The 19,725-nt window shown below is 29.8% G+C and overlaps 3 protein-coding genes across 3 annotated transcripts; 1 reads left to right on the forward strand and 2 right to left on the reverse strand.

The window, feature by feature from the left end:
* The first annotated feature begins 5,889 nt into the window (after positions 1-5,889).
* Positions 5,890-7,008, forward strand: LOC111636990. Its single transcript, XM_023382391.1, has 2 exons — positions 5,890-6,015; positions 6,135-7,008. Exons 1-2 carry the CDS (start codon positions 5,967-5,969, stop codon positions 6,401-6,403), a joined length of 318 nt encoding a protein of 105 aa, XP_023238159.1. The 5' UTR covers positions 5,890-5,966; the 3' UTR covers positions 6,404-7,008.
* A 6,339-nt stretch (positions 7,009-13,347) lies between these two features.
* LOC111636985 lies at positions 13,348-14,147 on the reverse strand. The gene is made up of 2 exons (XM_023382380.1): positions 14,013-14,147; positions 13,348-13,894 (listed from the first exon to the last, which is right to left on the reverse strand). Exons 1-2 carry the CDS (start codon positions 14,059-14,061, stop codon positions 13,626-13,628), a joined length of 318 nt encoding a protein of 105 aa, XP_023238148.1. The 5' UTR covers positions 14,062-14,147; the 3' UTR covers positions 13,348-13,625.
* Positions 14,148-14,479: 332 nt separating this feature from the next.
* Positions 14,480-15,309, reverse strand: LOC111636986. The gene is made up of 2 exons (XM_023382381.1): positions 15,151-15,309; positions 14,480-15,032 (listed from the first exon to the last, which is right to left on the reverse strand). The coding sequence occupies exons 1-2, from the start codon at positions 15,197-15,199 to the stop codon at positions 14,764-14,766; spliced, it is 318 nt and encodes a 105-aa protein (XP_023238149.1). The 5' UTR covers positions 15,200-15,309; the 3' UTR covers positions 14,480-14,763.
* Positions 15,310-19,725: the final 4,416 nt, after the last annotated feature.

Here is a 19,725-nt window from a genome sequence, read left to right on the forward strand (position 1 = left end):
ATATATATATATATATACTATATATACTGTATGTATATATAGAAAATGAACTAAACCTGTGAACTCTGAGAAGGCCTTTTTGTCAAGCCCATTGTGGGTTCGCCCAGGTTTTCAACGGAGCGATGGATAATAAGGGATGAGACTCGACATAACCGAGACAGAGCACTACCGAAAATTCATGGAGGTTTTCGACCGCCCAGATTCGTTTCCGGGTGCCCCAGAGAGATAGGCTGTTACTTTTACCGCTCGACTATTAACAAAATTATCTTCAGTTCTTTGGAAAGAAAAGTGCTCAAGGGAATTTTGACTTGCCTTGTATATCAGAAAAGAGTGATTGCCAAACATATGCAATATAGCCTATAAATGAAGTACTGTAATTAATGAACATTACACTTAATTATATTTATTGAATATTAAACTTAATTAATAGAAAAATATCTGTTGATTGAATTATAGTTTGCTGATCTAATTGTTTTTAGAGTTATTAGATATTTATATTACATTCATTACATTGAATTAACAATATATTCAGTAATGTTTTAGTTCAGTGATTGGCACCTTCGTCACTAGTGACCTCTAAAGAGTCCATTTATTCATCTGAAGAGTCAATAAATTATTAGGGGTCGTTTGAAGAACGAAGACAACTTTTTTAAAAGTGTATTTGTATAAAATATAATTAAAATATTATATAATAATGCTTCTATCTATAAATTTTATGAAAGCAATATAAACATAAATGAATTCAAAATTGTATAATAAAACAATTATTACTTGTTATTTGATTACTTATTTTATCATATTTATAATTTATTCTTATTTCATATCAACATAAAAGCGGGTCAATGAATTAAGTCTAATTTTGGAAAGAGGTCGCTAAGAGAAAAAGGTTGACAACATCCGCTTTAGAATAGCCTATTATGTATGAATTATAAAATCTAAAAATCAACAAACAAATATTTAAAAGTTAGAAATGAATATTTATATTTTTTTAAATAGCTTAACTTTAATATAAATATAATAAAATGAACTTTTCTTATTGTGATTAATATATATATATTATTTTTCTCGAAAACAATAAAAAATACTAAAGACATAACGAAATTTATTGAGTGGTCCCCGAAACGACATTGTAATTGCATTGTTAACTGGTTTAAAAACCAGTTAACAGTGCAACAAGTTTAATCATACAAACTACTTTTTTCGAACAGACGTTCGAAGGTCAGAATTCTCATATTGTTTTCCAATAATTTATCTTAGAATTCATCGAATCTCTTTCGCACACATTTCGTCTTCAGTCTTAAATTTATACTTATAAAATAATATCTGAATGTATGGAAAAATTAACGAAGTAAATCTATTTTAATTATAATTTCTTTTATTTATAAATAATTTTAACTTAAAATAAGTCAATATGTTTTCCTATGTTATACAATTATTATACATAATTTATAGAATCGTGCATAAAAAAGTCATTTACGATATTTGGTTGATAAAATGTAACATATGTTTTTAAATAACGGGATAAAGAAGAAATGAAACTAAATTTTATTGCTTTTTGTAACAAGAGATGAAAATTAATGCATCCTTCCTCATACATGCTAAAACTTCTTATCTATCGTAATATTAAAATATTTATTGTTTTGATCGTAGATATCTATCAGATTTCTCTAAAGAAATAATCCGTGATACTCATTATAAATATATCATTAATTATTTAGTCACATAATTAGTTATTGTATTGGCATAAGAACAAGTAACTTGTAAGTAATTGAGTTTAGGGTAATAAAGAGTTTCTTGCAGCAACTATTGATATATAAATGGCAAAAACAAAACATTTTAATGATTACAAGAAATTATATAAGAGAAGATATGTTAATTTTCAATTTTTTCTACGAGGAAAACTAAAACTAGAATTATAACCTGTTATTTCACAAGTAGGCGATTTGCATTTTCATCAACATAATACTATAACTCACATTTTTCTGCGCGATTCTAAATTATAAACACATAATAATTAAAGAATATACATTTAAAATATGTTCTGGTTAAGTTATATCTAAATTAATTTTAAATTATTTATGTATTAAAAAGTTTATAACTAAAATCAATTTATTTATAATAAATATAAACATTAATGAATTAATAAAGAAAATTTATAATTAAACAGATGAGAAACGATAGACTGCGTAAACGTACAGTAAAATAGTAAAAACGACTTTAAAAGTTTTAAAATTATTTTCAAAATAAGATAAAAATCAAAAATATTTAATTAATTAATTTGAACGCTACAGAAAAGATAAAAAAACCACAAAAATATATGAGTTATTTTAGACTGAATTAAAATAATTAAATATTTAAAACAAATACAGTAAAGCATTAAAAATCCAGACTGATTAGAGCCTGACAATCTGAATTTTCAAATTCAGAGTAAATTAGCATTTTAAGTAATGTAAACTTCAAATGTACAGTAGCCTGATGTAAGTTTAGGTGTTCTAAGTTCAAGTGAGTATTTCACAAGGGACGTAGGAATACTTACACAGATACAATTTACTGAATCAATATATCTAAATAAAAGATATACTGATTATAATTTCAAAACTTAAAAATAAAACTTTGAATTTTGAATGAATGATAGAACATCAACAACCAAGCTACCATTGATAGGGTTAGTCGACGACCTAATCCGGAGTTTCGATTCTTTGCTGTAGTCTTATTTCAATGAATGTAATTAAAAAAAGCAATTATATTTTGTGCATTTTCGACGTGATCTGTTATAATTAATATTGAAATAATATATTCAAATGACTAGTTGCTTTAAATTTAAGATTATCTATATAAAATAATATACTGTATTTTGCTTTTTATAAAGTGTTAAAATATTTGGTTTTATTATAGAATTATATGCATTTTCTTTTAAATATTTTGAGATATAGGCCTAAAATTCGATGCAACGAAGCAGATTATACAGAGCGATCGTAAAGTCGCTTCGCATTAGTTTGTCTACTCGTCTACTGCGGAGCGACTTCACGATCGAATTTTACAATTATGATAGACTGTTTTAATTCATATATACTGTATTCTATTCACGTATCACATTCCAAAATAAATAAATAAATAAAAAGTCATTATAATTTTAAAACAAATTTTTGTAGTAGTCATTTATCAGTTTCGAGACATCTGAAACGAACATTTCATTCTTAAAACATGTTTTGAAAGTATAAAAACTCTTGGTACTACTACTTTATTTGTTTATTGCAACCACTTATGAAATCACCGTAAAGCAGTATATAAAGATCAAAACTATTGGTTTATATCAAATTTGCTTTCTAACAACATCAAGCTTAGCTCCATTTATCGTATCGTAAGTTCATAATATAGTATAGAGTATTACTTCTTTATGGTTGCATTGATCTTGGGTTATGTTCATTGTAAGTAAAAACGACTTTAGCACTTTAGCATAGTTTTAGAATTTGTGTCTTTATATTTATAATTTATTTTCTTGTTTATTATGAAAATGTTTATCGCTGTCGATACGTATTTAGTTTTGATAAGAATTATATTTATTACAGATACCAACGCAGGAGGTTGTTTCTGCTATAGTCGAGCTGGTACTTATTGCGGTTTCCAAAGAGAACACGGTTATGTCGGTGGAGATTGCTCTAGAGATAATATGTATACCTGTTCGGGTGGCCATGGAGCATTAGCGGGTTGGGAAGGTAGATGCAGACGTGGCCGATGCACTGGAAGTTCTCCTGCTGGTCGCGATTACTGTAATTATGGAAGCGAGAGAGGCAAGAAGAAGAGATTTGCAGAATTGATTGGTCTTAAGAAAGCTTAATTTATATTTCATTAATATAAAATAAGTGTTATACTTAAATAAAATTTAGATTTATCTATCTTGTCGTAATTATTGATTTCTTATAATGTTTTTTCTTGCACTGATTTAAGACAATGTCCTATTAATTAGCATTATAATAGGATGACATCGATATATGACATTACTTATTAGCAATTTTTATGTTTATTATCTTTACGATTTAATTTCGAATATAATGAAATTTCTATTTGATTGTAAACATTATTTTGTAAACATTAAAGTATATACAAAATGATCTAATGAGTTTTGTATTAATTATAACAAGTAAAACGGCAAGGCCATGTTTGGGTCTATGTCTCGGAGACTCATAGCGCGACTGCACATCGTTTTCTAAGGAAAAGAGAAAAATAAGCACTCTCTAATGAGGAAATTAATGGGTCAAAGGGATCCGAATGAGGTGTCAGCAAAACACAAGAAAATCGAAACGACCAGAGCAAGAGAATACACGCGTAACGTGTCATACGTTTGTCAAAATTCGATTGTCAAACGTTCTCATTTCGAACTTCCCAACCAGCAACCCATGTGCAAACCTCGCACTAGCGCCTGTTTGTAGAAACAGTGTCGCCATTTTGTATTATTTTGACTCAGTTCTCGGTTCCCTGATTACCTACAAGTCTGATTTCTTTTACGTGCGCTTGATTTGCGCACCAAATACTCTATGCCAAATTGCAACTCTTGACATTTACACCTTCATACCTCTAAGGTGTGCAGCGGTTGGCAGCAGCGCGATTTTATAGACAAGACATAGTCTCGTCAAAAATAGCTTAACTTCAATATAAATATAATAAAATGAACTTTTCATATTGTGATTAATAAATTATATATATTATTTTCAAGAGATGAAAATTAATGCATCCTTCCTCATACATGCTAAAACTTCTTATCTATCGTAATATTAAAATATTTATTGTTTTGATTGTAGATATCTATCAGATTTCTCTAAAGAAATAATCCGTGATATTCATTATAAATATATCATTAATTATTTAGTCACATAATTAGTTATTGTATTGGCATAAGAACAAGTAACTTGTAAGTAATTGAGTTTAGGGTAATAAAGAGTTTCTTGCAGCAACTATATAAATGGCAAAAACAAAACATTTTAATGATTACTAGAAATTATATAAGAAAAGATATGTTAATTTTCAATTTTTTCTACGAGGAAAACTGAAACGAGAACTATAACCTGTTATTTCGCAAGTAGGTCTTTTACATTTCATCAACACAATATTTATAGCTGATATTTTTCTTCACGATTCTAACTGATAAATACATAATAATTAAAGAATATACATTTAAAAGATGTTCTGGTTAAGTTATATCTAAATTAATTTTAAATTATTTATGTATTAAAAAGTTTATAACTAAAATCAATCTATTTATAATAACATAATCATTAATGAAACTAATAAAGAAAATATAATTAAACAGATGAGAAACGATAGACTGCGTAAACTTATAGTTAAATAGTAAAAATGACTTTAAAAGTTTTAAAATTATTTTCAAAATAAGATAAAAATCAAAAATATTTAATTAATTAATTTGAACGCTACAGAAAAGATAAAAAAAAACCACAAAAATATATGAGTTATTTTAGACAGAATTAAAATAACAACTAATAGAATATATTTAAAATAAATACAGTAAATTATTAAAAATCCGGACTGATTAGAGCCTGACAATCTGAATTTTCAAATTCGGATTAAATCAGGTAAATTAGCATTTTAAGTAATGTAAACTTCAAATATACTGTAGCCTAATTCAAGTTTAGGTGTTCTAAGTTCAAGTCAGTATTTCCACAAAATAAATAAATAAATAAATAGTCATTATAATTTTAAAACAAGTTTTTGTAGTAGTCATTTATCAGTTTCGAGACATCTGAAACGAACATTTCATTCACAATCGTAATTCTTAAAACATGTTTTGAATGTATAAAATCTCTTGGCACTACTTCTTTGTTTATTGCAACCACTTATGAAATCACCGTCAAGAAGTATATAAAGATGAAAACTATTGGTTTATATCAAATTTGCTCTCTAACAACATCAAGCATAGCTCCATTTATTGTATCGTAAGTTCATAATATAGGATGAAGTATTACCTGTTTATCTTTGCGTTAATCTTGGCTTATGTTCATTGTAAGTACAGTTTTAGAATTTGTGTCTTTTATATTTATAATTTATTTTCTCGTTTATTATGAAAATGTTTATCGCTATCGATACGCATTTAGTTTTGATAATAATTATATTGATTACAGATACCAACGCAGGAGGATGTTTCTGCTATAGTCGAGCTGGTACTTATTGCGGTTTCCAAAGAGAACACGGTTACATCGGTGGAGATTGCTCTAGAGATAATATGTACACCTGTTCGGGTGGCCATGGAGCATTAGCGGGTTGGGAAGGCAGATGCAGACGTGGCCAATGCACTGGAAGTGCTCCTGCTGGTCGCGATTACTGTAATCATGGAAGCGAGAAAGGCAGAAAGAGAAGATTTGCAGAATTGATTGGTCTTAAGAAAGTTTAATTTATATTTCATTAATATAAAATAGGTGTTATACATAAATAAAATTTAGATTTATATATCTTGTCGTAATTATTGATTTCTTATAATGTTTTTTCTTGCACTGATTTAAGACTATATTCTATTAATTAGCATTTAATAGGATGGCATCGATATATGACATTACTTATTAGCAATTTTTATGTTTATTATCTTTACGAGTTAATTTTGATTATAATGGAGTTTCTATTTGATCGTAAACACCGTTTTGTACGTGTTTTGTATTAATTATAAAAATTGATTAACGTTTTTATTCGTTCTGTTGTGTATATGTTGCAAACTTTAATTATTTTTACATTGATTAACGCGACCAAATACATGAAGTGCATATTTATTAAAGTACCCCACTCGCTACTCAGAACACTGTTAAATATTATTGTCGATTAATACGAATAATACTAACTAATAAAAAATATTTGCTTAATTTTTCATAAATCGCATATTTTTGCATAAAATTTATTAAAACACATATTTAAAAAAATTTTCATACGTTAATTTAATTTTATTGTGAAACATTAAGTTAATTAGCTAAAATGTTCCAATAAGTAAATTTAAATTTGAATACAGTATTTGCTTTAAAAATTCTCACTTCCAGTACGCATTAGACCGGGAATGAGCAATCTTCTTAAGTGCGCGTAACAAAATCTCTAAATTTATCATACAAAATTTTCTCACGTGCCAACCGAAATTTTAGGGAAATATGTATTTGGTCTGGAGGCTAGACGATGTTACGTAAAAACTAGATTTAGCAGTTTTCTTCTAAATTGGAAAACTGCTTGTAATCAGTACATCTCAGATATTACGTAGATGTCTTAGAAATACGATATTTGTTTAAGTTTCTTATTGTTTAGTATTATTCCTAAAACAGTTGACAGCATTTGTTTCTTTGTTGCAGTTTTATTCGGCATCATTCTACTCAAAAAAATGTATTTTATTAAGTTATAACATGGGTTACAACTCAGCGAAGATGTTGAATATTTATTTTTTGAACTCTAATTTGCGCGCCTTAAAAAAGCCGATGTTTGGCACATGTGCCAAGGGTTACTCACATGGCCGAATGGCCGAGCGGTTAAGGTGGTAACCTACCTCTCTAGGGGCCCGAGATCTATCCGGACGGGACAAAAAACTCCATAAAATTTTTTCGGAGGAGGTGCCAACAGAATGGAGAGTTAAGACAGTGATATACTAGGGATTTCTCGTCCCGGAGACATGTCTTTGAGCGACAAAAACCTGTTGACGTTCGGATACACAAGGAGACAAGTTGCCTGAGTCATATGATTGATATTTCTACCCGGTAATCGTAAATGTTTGTTAACAGCGTGAAAGCATGTATCTTTGAGAACCTTGTCGTGATATTCTTTCATAGTATCCTAAGTAATCCTAAGAATCCTAAATTGATTCTTAGGATTGAATTAATGAAATTAAACGTCGTGTCCTATCAACCGTTGACGAGCGACTATCCTCCATTTTTATTCATGTGATAAATCTACGGGCCCTCATTGGTCACAGCAAGCGATGAGAGACTTTTTGTCTCTCAAAAGTTAAAACGATTGACTTTTTGATAAATGCTCTCCCATGCCTGAGAAACAGGTTTTTCTGTCACCCGGCGACATGTCTCCCACAAAAATAACCTAGTGTGTCACGGCCTTTAGATATAAAAAAATATGCATTGTTATGAAGAGAAAAATAGATCAAAACAAAGTCTCCTCATGCCACTACCACGAAATTCCCGTATTAATTTATTTAAATATTTTTGTTTCTCCAGGATCTATACCAAAATTTCAGAAAGAAAGTAATTTAAAATGTGCATTTAATTGTAATGTATCCACTACGTGCAGATCCTATACAATTCAAAGAGCCATCTAAGAGTTGAACCATTTTACGCGGAGGAAATTGCTTACTTTTTAGCTGTCTTGTCCAAAGATCACACCTAAGAACGTATAGAAATGATATTCCCTTCTGTGTTTGAGTCTGCAAATATGCCTTAGTTAAATGCAGCTCTACAAATACTGTATCTCTTTGTAGCGCATAAGTTGAGACAAGTTTCTCATATTTTAAGAAGATTCTTCTATCAGATAGGAGTTATGGAAATATATTTACGACTGAATTTCAACACATTTGTTTCAGGGAACGTAACTAGGATGAATGTTTTTAATACAAAGAATTTTTTATAAAAATAAAATAAAAAACCAAAAATCTTTGATCAAAGTTACGTATATAAATTGAAAGAAGAGAAAATTGACTTTTTATTAGGCGTATTTATGATGGAAAACTTTTATATTTTAGAAGAGGTGCAATTCTAGAAATACTGAAAAATGTAAGTACTATACATCTAACCAAAAATGTGTATTTCAAATATTTTTGTATGTATCATATAATGTGCGATTAATACACGCATAAGTCTGATCGCCTTAATAACGAAAAATTATTTATTGTGACGTCGTTACAATGCCGGGCTTCAATTTTTAATCATATTGTAAATTTATTGAATTTAAAATACAATACTGTATATGCTCTCCACCTCAAATTAGTAGTGGCTTGCCCCTGTACATCATACTTTTCCTTTAACAATAGAGTTATGCCAGTCATCTATTAATAACTAATACTGTAACTTTTCCCCTGAAAACAATTATTGTTTTCAGGGGAAAAGTTAAAAATTTTTGACTCGAAACAACGCATTTTCCAGTTTGCATCAAAAGTTCATATATAGTTAATTGGGGTTTCCATATCTGGTCTCGTCTTTCATCTAACTAAATCCGTTCTCGAGATTAAGGAAGGACAGACAACAGTGAAAATTTATAGGTCTACAATTTTTTTCAAATTGCAGCCCAATAATGAGTACATTGTATAGAAAAAAAACACTCGCAATTCAAGATATGTCTGTGAAGACATTGCTCTCGTCAAGAGATTAATGTGTAAATAGATGGTTCTAAATAGGCTACTTGTTGTTTTCTATTGTCACAAGCAGTTTAATTTAAATACCTGTGTAATTTTAATATTACAATGTATAACAGTGTTCTTTCTATTAGAAAAGCGAAACGACAAGTATTTCGAACCAAAGTATTATTTATGAATTTCTTAATCTCTTGACGAGAGAAATGTCTTCTTCAATAATATAGAATTGTAAGTGTTGTTTCATACTGTGTACTCATTATTATTATTTTCACATGAAAACAATTGATTCGTATAACAATTATTTATTTTTATAATTACTTAATTTAATTAACTACCATTTAAAGACAAATATTTATACACTTATGATCCTTGTATCTCGTTTCAATTTTAAAAAGAAACTTAAAACAATAAGTAAATTATTGTTATATCATATTGTTAAATCATCTCTTACTTTGCATATATTACTTATGCTTGTATAATAGAATTCTCAGCTCTATGTAATGTAATGGAAAGAATATACATACTAAGTTATTTTGCATTGTACTGCTTTATTAACAAAAGTATAGTCGCTTCCGGGTGTAAGGGGCTGTCCATAAATTACGTCTACATTTTCCTTGAAATTTTTACTCCCCTCTTCTGACGTCCAACAAAACCCCCTCAAAACTTTTATCAGTTTGTGAATGATACTATAAGTAGAAACAAACATACAAGAAAATGCATAAACTATAAAATTTAACAAATTATTATTTCAGCTACTCAATAGTGCTATTTTTTCCAAACTTATCACAAAGACTTCTGTATAACTCTTTTTTTTTTTAAATGAAAATGTTATAAAATTTAATGAAATAAAACGGACGTTCACTGAAACTCAATCTCTCCCCTCACCCTTGTCTGTCTTATCGTAACTCCCTCCCTTCCTTCCAGTTTAGATGTGATTTATGGACAGCTCCTAATGTTTAATAAGCGCTGAAATTGTCCACAATGTCGATGTATGCGGCAGTGGTACTGACAAGGTCTTTGGAACCGTCATTGCCAATGATGGCGTCTGTTTAATGTGGCATCGCACATATATGTGTCTTTGTAGTTTGAACAATAAAATCGAAAGAGAAGCTGTACTATTGATCGATGGCGCATCTGGTGGATGTTTGATTTGAATATTCTCATTAGTCAGTTTTGACTAGTTGCGATTTCAATGTGGAAGTGCGAAATAAGCGGCCCACAAAGAGACGAAAGGGTTCTATTCAATTATTCTATTCTATTTTTCAATTATTTCATACAAACAATTAGAGATTGTTATCTAAAAATTAAAAATAACAGCCGATGCAAAATATTGTATGTTGCCTGTCAGCTTTAAATAACAGTCAAGAATTGTCATTTAAAGCTAATGATACATGTTTGGTTGCGGACAGGCAGAGAAATGGCTGTCCATTCATATCGCGATCCAAAGAACGCATCTCTAACCTGAAAATTAAGCGCTTTTTGTCATTTTATAATAATTAATAATATCAATAGTTTTTAAATAAAATATCACGGGAGTTAGGTAAATGAAAGTCGGGAACGTATATGGAAAGCTTAGAGGCACGAGACTCTTATTAACTATAGACTATATGAACCGGAAATGCAAACCGGAAAATGCGCTGTTTCAAGTCAAAACTTTCCCCTGAAAACAATTAATAGATGACTGGCATAACTCTATTGTTAAGGAAAAGTATGATGTACTGTACAGGGGCAAGCCATTACTAATTTGAGATTGAGAACGTATATTTTAAATTAATTATTACTAGTGTTGTAACGAATAGTATATTCGGCCTGAGGCCGAATACCGAATATTCGGCCAGGAGCGTGGCCGAATAGCCGAATATTCGGCCAAACTATTCGGCTTGATTAACGCACGTACGAAAATTGCCGTGCAAACCGCATTATGGCAAGGATCCTGCTCTCTATTGGCCCGCTGTTACTACGCTTCGCCAATCGCGTTAATTCTTGGCAGTTGTAGCGGACAGACAAGAGTGTCATGGAAGTATGTGATAAATGATGATATCAAATGTGGATAACAATGAAACAACCTACACGTGTAAATAACGGAAAAAGAACAGAGAAGGACCGCGAAGTGAAAATCTGAAAATAAATATGAAATTCAGTTGATAACATAATCGAATAAGTCGAGGCAGCTTATTGGCACGAAATTCGCGGCCGTCAATGCCAAACAATTGTTGTCATAGACTTCGGAAAGCTAAATGCTTGTAATGAAAGTCACTTAGCGTGCACGGGCGAAAGCCTGGGGCCGTTCGGGCTATCAAGCTGTCTCGAATCTGTGAAATCATAACTGTGACTTATATCGACGTCCTATCTGTCTCTTTTCTCCGTTATCACCAGGCTGAGTCACGTAATTGTAAAATGGGAACTCTACGACGGAAAAGTGACGAATCGAAAGTATCGTGAGCGCGTATTATGATGTATGCACAGGCATACATGGATTAGAGCGATAGAGGAAAGAGAAAGGGAAGAGCAAAGACGAGCGCTTAAAAAGAAGGATAGGCAGGGTCAGACCCTCAGATGTGCGACGATTCTCGAACGAATAGGTGTGTACGTGTGCTGATCTTTGTAATTATAAATTGTGAATACATGTGACTAATATTATTTTCTTTTTTATTTTGTGCATGTTACAAGTTATAAATAAATATAAACAAACAACACTAACTCGATAACATTAAATCTAAATACCAAAATGATTAATTTACTGTGTTTTTGTTATTTATTACTCCTGTTTTTAGGTATTCGGTATTCGGCCGAATAGTGAAAAATAGGCCGAATAGGCCGAATACCGAATAGTAACCGAATATTCGTTACATCACTAATATATATACATACACTTAACTACCATTTATACGCTAACATTTTACGCGCCCTTGGGTATATATACGTGTGTATATATATACACGTATATATACCCAAGGGCGCGTAAAATGTTAGCGTATAAATGGTAGTTAAGTGTATATATATATATTAGTGATGTAACGAATATTCGGTTACTATTCGGTATTCGGCCTATTCGGCCTATTTTTCACTATTCGGCCGAATACCGAATACCTAAAAACAGGAGTAATAAATAACAAAAACACAGTAAATTAATCATTTTGGTATTTAGATTTAATGTTATCGAGTTAGTGTTGTTTGTTTATAAATATAAACAAACAACACTAACTCGATAACTTCGGCCGAATAGTGATTAAATATTCGGTAATCGGCCGAATAGTGAAAAATAGGCCGAATACCGAATAGTAACCGAATATTCGTTACATCACTAATTATTACTTATTATAAAAAGTTTCTTGTCCTTTGATTATTATATTTTTGTCTTCTTTCATGTTAACAGCCAAATTGGTAGTTTATATTAGTGAAAGATTTTATAAATTTGCATTTCAGGTGTTATACACGCTGAAGATTTGCCTATTTTTTTTTTTTACCATTGAATGTGTGTGACGACAAGTAACGACAGTTTTCTGGCTGCAATCGAAACAGCCAGAAACACATTTAACTAAAAGTTTTTACGAATCATTTGTATAATTGCGATTTCTTCCGATTAAAAAATAGTTTTTGTGTATCATTTAGTGTTAAAAGCTAGAAGTATTTTGGTGTTTTATCGATAAAATCGAATAAAAAATAAAATTTGTACGAATAATTTAAATTTACTATATTGTGGTGATAAGTGAGTTAAGATTGTTCCTCTTCTGATTAAATAAAAAATTTTTGGATATACGTTTAATATTTTAAATCTGGCTTCAGAAATATAAGAGGAATGAAGCAGTTTTTTTATTTTATTTTTTTTATTGGATGTATTGCTAATAATAGCATTTAAAATGTTGTTATATGTGGTTAAGTATTTTCAATTTAAATTAAATTTCCGTTTAAAATTCGACATTTCATATTTGATTTTAAAATATTAATACAACAATAACACGAATAAAAACGTCAATTAATTTTTTAAATAAATACAAAATTAATTATAATCCTTTTATATGCATTTTAATGTCTACAAAACAACAAATTTAACTTTAAAAATACCGTATTACAACCGAATGGAATCATCCGATATATTCGGAATAACACGTAAACACTATAAACAAAATAATTGTCAATAATTAACGTCATATTTCGAATAGAAGAGCATTATGTTAAGTCATTGCAAAAAGAAAAAAAAAATGTAATGAGAAATCTATAATTATGACAAAATAGGTAAATCTAAATTTTATCTAATTATAACAGTTATTTTATATTCATTAAAAATAAATTAAGCTTTCTTAAGACCAATCAATTCTGCAAATCTCTTCTTCCTGCCTCTCTCGCTTCCATGATTACAGTAATCCCGACCAGCAGGAGAACTTCCAGTGCATCGGCCACGTCTGCATCTACCTTCCCAACCCGCTAATGCTCCATTGCCACCCGGACAGGTGTACATATTATCTCTAGAGCAATCTCCACCGATGTAACCGTGTTCTCTTTGGAAACCGCAATAAGTACCAGCTCGACTATAGCAGAAACAACCTCCTGCGTTGGTATCTGTAATTAATATAATTCTTATCAAAACTAAATACGTATCGACAGCGATAAACATTTTTCATAATAAACAAAAAAATATATTATAAATATGAAGAACAAATTGTAAAACTGTACTTACAATGAACATAAGCCAAAATTAACGCAACGATAAACAGGTAATACTTCATCCTATATTATGAACTTACGATACAATAAATGGAGCTATGCTTGATGTTGTTAGAGAGCAAATTTGATATAAACCAATAGTTTTCATCTTTATATACTGCTNATTTACTATATTGTGGTGATAAGTGAGTTAAGATTGTTCCTCTTCTGATTAAATAAAAAATTTTTGGATATACGTTTAATATTTTAAATCTGGCTTCAGAAATATAAGAGGAATGAAGCAGTTTTTTTATTTTATTTTTTTTATTGGATGTATTGCTAATAATAGCATTTAAAATGTTGTTATATGTGGTTAAGTATTTTCAATTTAAATTAAATTTCCGTTTAAAATTCGACATTTCATATTTGATTTTAAAATATTAATACTACAATAACATGAATAAATACGTCAATTAATTTTTTAAATAAATACAAAATTAATTATAATCCTTTTATATGCATTTTAATATCTACAAAACAAATTTAACTTTAAAAATACTGTATTACAACCGAATGGAATCGTCCGATATATTCGGAATAAGACGTAAACACTATAAACAAAATAATTGTCAATAATTAACGTCATATTTCGAATAGAAGAGCATTATGTTAAGTCATTGCAAAAAGAAAAAAAAAATGTAATGAGAAATCTATAATTATGACAAAATAGGTAAATCTAAATTTTATCTAATTATAACAGTTATTTTATATTCATTAAAAATAAATTAAGCTTTCTTAAGACCAATCAATTCTGCAAATCTCTTCTTCCTGCCTCTCTCGCTTCCATGATTACAGTAATCCCGACCAGCAGGAGAACTTCCAGTGCATCGGCCACGTCTGCATCTACCTTCCCAACCCGCTAATGCTCCATTGCCACCCGGACAGGTGTACATATTATCTCTAGAGCAATCTCCACCGATGTAACCGTGTTCTCTTTGGAAACCGCAATAAGTACCAGCTCGACTATAGCAGAAACAACCTCCTGCGTTGGTATCTGTAATTAATATAATTCTTATCAAAACTAAATGCGTATCGACAGCGATAAACATTTTTCATAATAAACAAAAAAATATATTATAAATATGAAGAACAAATTGTAAAACTGTACTTACAATGAACATAAGCCAAAATTAACGCAACGATAAACAGGTAATACTTCATCCTATATTATGAACTTACGATACAATAAATGGAGCTATGCTTGATGTTGTTAGAGAGCAAATTTGATATAAACCAATAGTTTTCATCTTTATATACTGTTGGTGGTTTCAGAAGTGGTTGCAATAAACAAATAATAACAAATACTTTCAAAACAAGTTTTAAGAATTACGATGTTAAATGAAATATTCTTTCTCGGATTTCTCGATACTGATAAACGACTATTAAGAAACTTGTTTTAAAATTATAATCACTTTGTTTGTGGGAATGGTGATATGTGAACAGAATATAATCATTTGTAAATAAAAGCATTTTATCCTAATTGTATAATCTGCTTTGTTCCAATGAATTTTATATCAGAAAACATATTAATTACAAAAGACCACGTCGGAAATGCGAAAAATATAATTGTTCTTTAAAATTATTTGCATTAAAATAAAATTATTTATTTTAAATATATCCTATTAGCTGTAATTTGAATCTATAGTCTAAAATAACTCATAAATATATATATTTTATGATATTTAAAAAATTTTTTTCTATGGCGTTTTCATTATTTAACTACTTACTGTTTACCAGTCTATTTAATTATAATATTTTATTTATTAATTGATTAATGATTATTTTTATCATGAATATATTGATTTTAGTTATAAACTTTTTAAATACATACAGAATTTAAAATTAACTTAGATGTAACTTAATCAGAACATCTCCTAAGTGTATATTTTTTAAAAATTATTATGTAATTTATAAGTTAGAATCGTGCAGAAAAATACCAGCTATAATATTGTATTGATGAAATGTAATAAACCTACTTGTGAAATAACAGGTTTTTCACTTTCAGTTTTATTGTAATAAAAATTGAAAATTAACGTATCTTTCCTTATGTAATTTCTTGCAATCATAAAAACTGTTGTTTCCACTTATCTTAGTTGAGCCACGAAAATAAGCCTTAATCTTAATTATGAGTTATTTTACTCACAAGTTACTTATTTTAACTAAATACAATAAATAATAAACAAACACAATAACTAACTAAATATAATAAATAATGCTATATTTATATTAAATATTACAGATTATTTCTATAGAGCAATTTGATAGATATTTACAATCAGAGCAGTACTATGTTATGAGGAAAGATAGGTTAATTTTCATCTCTTGTTACAAAAAGCAATAAAATTTAGTTTCATTTCTTCTTTATCCCGTTATTTAAAAACATATGTTACATTTTATCAACCAAATATCGTAAATGACTTTTTTATGCACGATTCTATAAATTATGTATAATAATTAGAGAAATATACGTTTAAGAGATTTAAGTTATATTTAAGTTAATTTAAAATTATTTATAAATAAAAAAAATAATTATAATTAAAATACATTTATTTGTATAATTTACTATAAAGAAATCTATGTCAGTTTCCCAAACGTTCAGATATCATTTAATAAGTATAAATTTAAGAATTAGTGAAAACGAAATGTGTTAAATTAGTCATTGTTATCCCATAATTAAAGCGAAATTTTAGGATAGACCTATGAAAAACATTAGGAAAATTCTGACCTTCGAACTTTGATGTCAAGGTAACGACTTTTCGAAGAGTAGTAGTTTTTTTCGATCAAACAAGATGTATTGTAAACTGGTTTAAAAACTGTTGCAATAATAATTTCATTTCTCGGGCCGCTCAATAAGTTTCGTTATGTAAATGGCAATTTATTTTCATTTTTGACTACTGTATTATCGACTTGTGGGTACTTTTTTCATACCTTTAGTGCGTTTAAAGAGAACCACAATTGGGTAGCCGGATAGTGACGTATACGGTGCAACATATGCAAGACAGAATGCCCATGAAAAATTCCTTCCATTCAATATCTCTCGGAGCAGTATTCTTACGCCTCAACCGCCTGAGTTATCTGGCCGTCATGTAGGCTAAATGACGTCATAAATAAGAAGATACATATGAATTGCCGATTGTATTGTTGTCGATCAGAAGTTCAGCTCGATATATTGAACACTCTGCCACCTAAATTTTTTCCATAGAATCGTAGCCAGTTCCTCAACGATATCCAGTAATCGTCATGCAATGAACAACATTTACAGGAATCCTATGGTATCTCAGTTAAAATATGAGACTGCTGTTAATCGTGAAAATACAAGATATAGCAGTCTAGATAACACTTAGAGCGGTGACCTTCTCCTTTATAAATGTAATACAATAGACAGCATTTGTATTTTATTTGTTACTAGCTGTTACCCGCGACTTCGCCCGCGAAAGTTTTGCAAGCAAACTTATTTATATTCAGTATTTCAATAACCATAGTAATTGTTATAGCCTATAATATCTACCACCGAGAATGATAAGAATTGCCGAGAATCAAACGAAATGTTTTCAATTTGATGAATTTTCTCGAACGTTTACAATCGTTCTATAATCGAACCAATACGCAATAACAAATTCGAATTTAAAACGGTTCGAACATTTGGATAAAAAATCGAAATATATAAAAATATTTATAACAATGTCTGAAATGAAATGCTCTCCCCCCGCTGGGGAATTCCGACAAATCCCTTCTCAGTGTGCATTCCCTTGNGTTACCCGCGACTTCGCCCGCGAAAGTTTTGCAAGCAAACTTATTTGTATTCAGTATTTCAATAACCATAGTAATTGTTATAGCCTATAATATCTACCACCGAGAATGATAAGAATTGCCGAGAATCAAACGAAATGTTTTCAATTTGATGAATTTTCTCGAACGTTTACAATCGTTCTATAATCGAACCAATACGCAATAACAAATTCGAATTTAAAACGGTTCGAACATTTGGATAAAAAATCGAAATATATAAAAATATTTATAACAATGTCTGAAATGAAATGCTCTCCCCCCGCTGGGGAATTCCGACAAATCCCTTCTTAGTGTGCATTCCCATGGCGTACCCTACTAAAACGCAGTTAGAAACAAAAAATCGCATCTAAAATATTACAGCAGAAGCCGTTCTTCCGGTTAAGCCTTAATGCTCTCCCTCTCCCCCCGTGAGAGAATTTCGAAAAATCCCTTCTCAGTGCGCATTTTCATGACGTACCGTGTACCAAATTTCACCTCTTTAGGTTCAGTGGTTTGCTCTGGGCGATGATGAATCAGTGAGTCAGTCAGGACAAGCAATTTTATATACTGTATAGAGATTTTTCTCAAGTGAAGTATAACTTATATTAAAATAAGGAAAGGCCATAGAACAAACGGTCCACTACTGAATAAACAAGACAAAAACCACTTATATCAACCCAAAAACATCGATAATGTAAGAGATGACGACAAAGACAAAAATTTATTTATTTATTTAAATAATTGATATGTTCATTTTACTTCTTTATTAGTTAAAAACTAATTAACATCGATTATACAGTACATATGGTCGGGAGCATATCAGACGATTTTTTTCAGCTATCCACCAAAAATAATTAATTAAAACATTACTTCCCATTAATATAACATTGTTATTCATCAATACCAATAGTCTACATTGTAGACTAAATCAGATACTTATGGAATTTCCTTTCATTTACTCTTTATTTTTTCAATTTATAACTAAATTATATTCACTATATAAATATGTTTATTTATATATATTTACCTTGATTATATTTATTAACTTCATAATTTGTTATGTAGGTTATGGATGGAATACAACCACCAGAAGATGATCTAACTATAAAGAATTTATCCCCGAAGTTAAAGGAAGAAAAAATTAATCTTAAAAAATGAAAAGGAATCACTGAAGAAAGAAATTATAATGAAATTGACTCTGTCTTACATTTTATCCAAAGTTCAAATGATTAATATTGGTGCAAAAATTAATATATATAAAACCAGCAACCAGTTGCTCAACTTTCCCGGCAACAATTAAAATTTTTGGTGGCGCCATCTGTTATCGTATTTTATTTAGAACTTTTTATATTTTTAACTACTATAAAATGGAAAAACGGATTAATTTTGAGGGTACGGATGTTTTATTTAAAAAAAAAAAATTGTAAATGATAATAACCAGTAAAATCGTCATTAAATCCGATCCTACTGCAGATACACACTTTCCTTATTATCTTCCCACCCCATCGACCTTCAACCACCAAAGTTTAGCAGCATCGATCCCCCTAATAAACAAACCTCCCTGCAAAATGTCAGAAATTTTCGACAAAAAGTACAGGAGTTATTAAGCATTAAACGGGATGAACAAAATATATACAGTAACTATATACAGTTGTCCCTCTATAGTCCGACGTTTTTTAATCCGTCATGCTCAGTAGTCCGACGCACCTCCCGTCAAAGTACCCGTCCCCGTTACGTGTCTGCTTGCACAGAAGCATGTCGCGATGTGAATCTCCCCATCCAATTCTTACTCGATGACACACATTTCGTGTGTTTTATGTGAGCAGTTCTGTTCGAACAGTTGGAGTAGAGAATATTGTAAGTTACTGCTAGCAAAACAATGCGAAATATGTAATTATTTTCGGTAATCCGGACACTTT

This window comes from Centruroides sculpturatus, unplaced genomic scaffold, assembly GCF_000671375.1.
Source record: "Centruroides sculpturatus isolate CEXI.00-Female unplaced genomic scaffold, Cexi_2.0 scaffold610, whole genome shotgun sequence".
Classification (NCBI taxonomy): domain Eukaryota; kingdom Metazoa; phylum Arthropoda; class Arachnida; order Scorpiones; family Buthidae; genus Centruroides; species Centruroides sculpturatus.

Bases quoted from the DNA above. Each gene is read 5' to 3' on its own strand.
- LOC111636986 (XM_023382381.1), bottom strand. From the start codon at position 15,199: ATGAAGTATTACCTGTTTATCGTTGCGTTAATTTTGGCTTATGTTCAT. The intron at 15,033-15,150 runs GTAAGTACAGTT...TATTAATTACAG, and splicing joins AATTTTGGCTTATGTTCATT to ATACCAACGCAGGAGGTTGT.
- LOC111636990 (XM_023382391.1), top strand. From the start codon at position 5,967: ATGAAGTATTACCTGTTTATCTTTGCGTTAATCTTGGCTTATGTTCAT. The intron at 6,016-6,134 runs GTAAGTACAGTT...TATTGATTACAG, and splicing joins AATCTTGGCTTATGTTCATT to ATACCAACGCAGGAGGATGT.
- LOC111636985 (XM_023382380.1), bottom strand. From the start codon at position 14,061: ATGAAGTATTACCTGTTTATCGTTGCGTTAATTTTGGCTTATGTTCAT. The intron at 13,895-14,012 runs GTAAGTACAGTT...TATTAATTACAG, and splicing joins AATTTTGGCTTATGTTCATT to ATACCAACGCAGGAGGTTGT.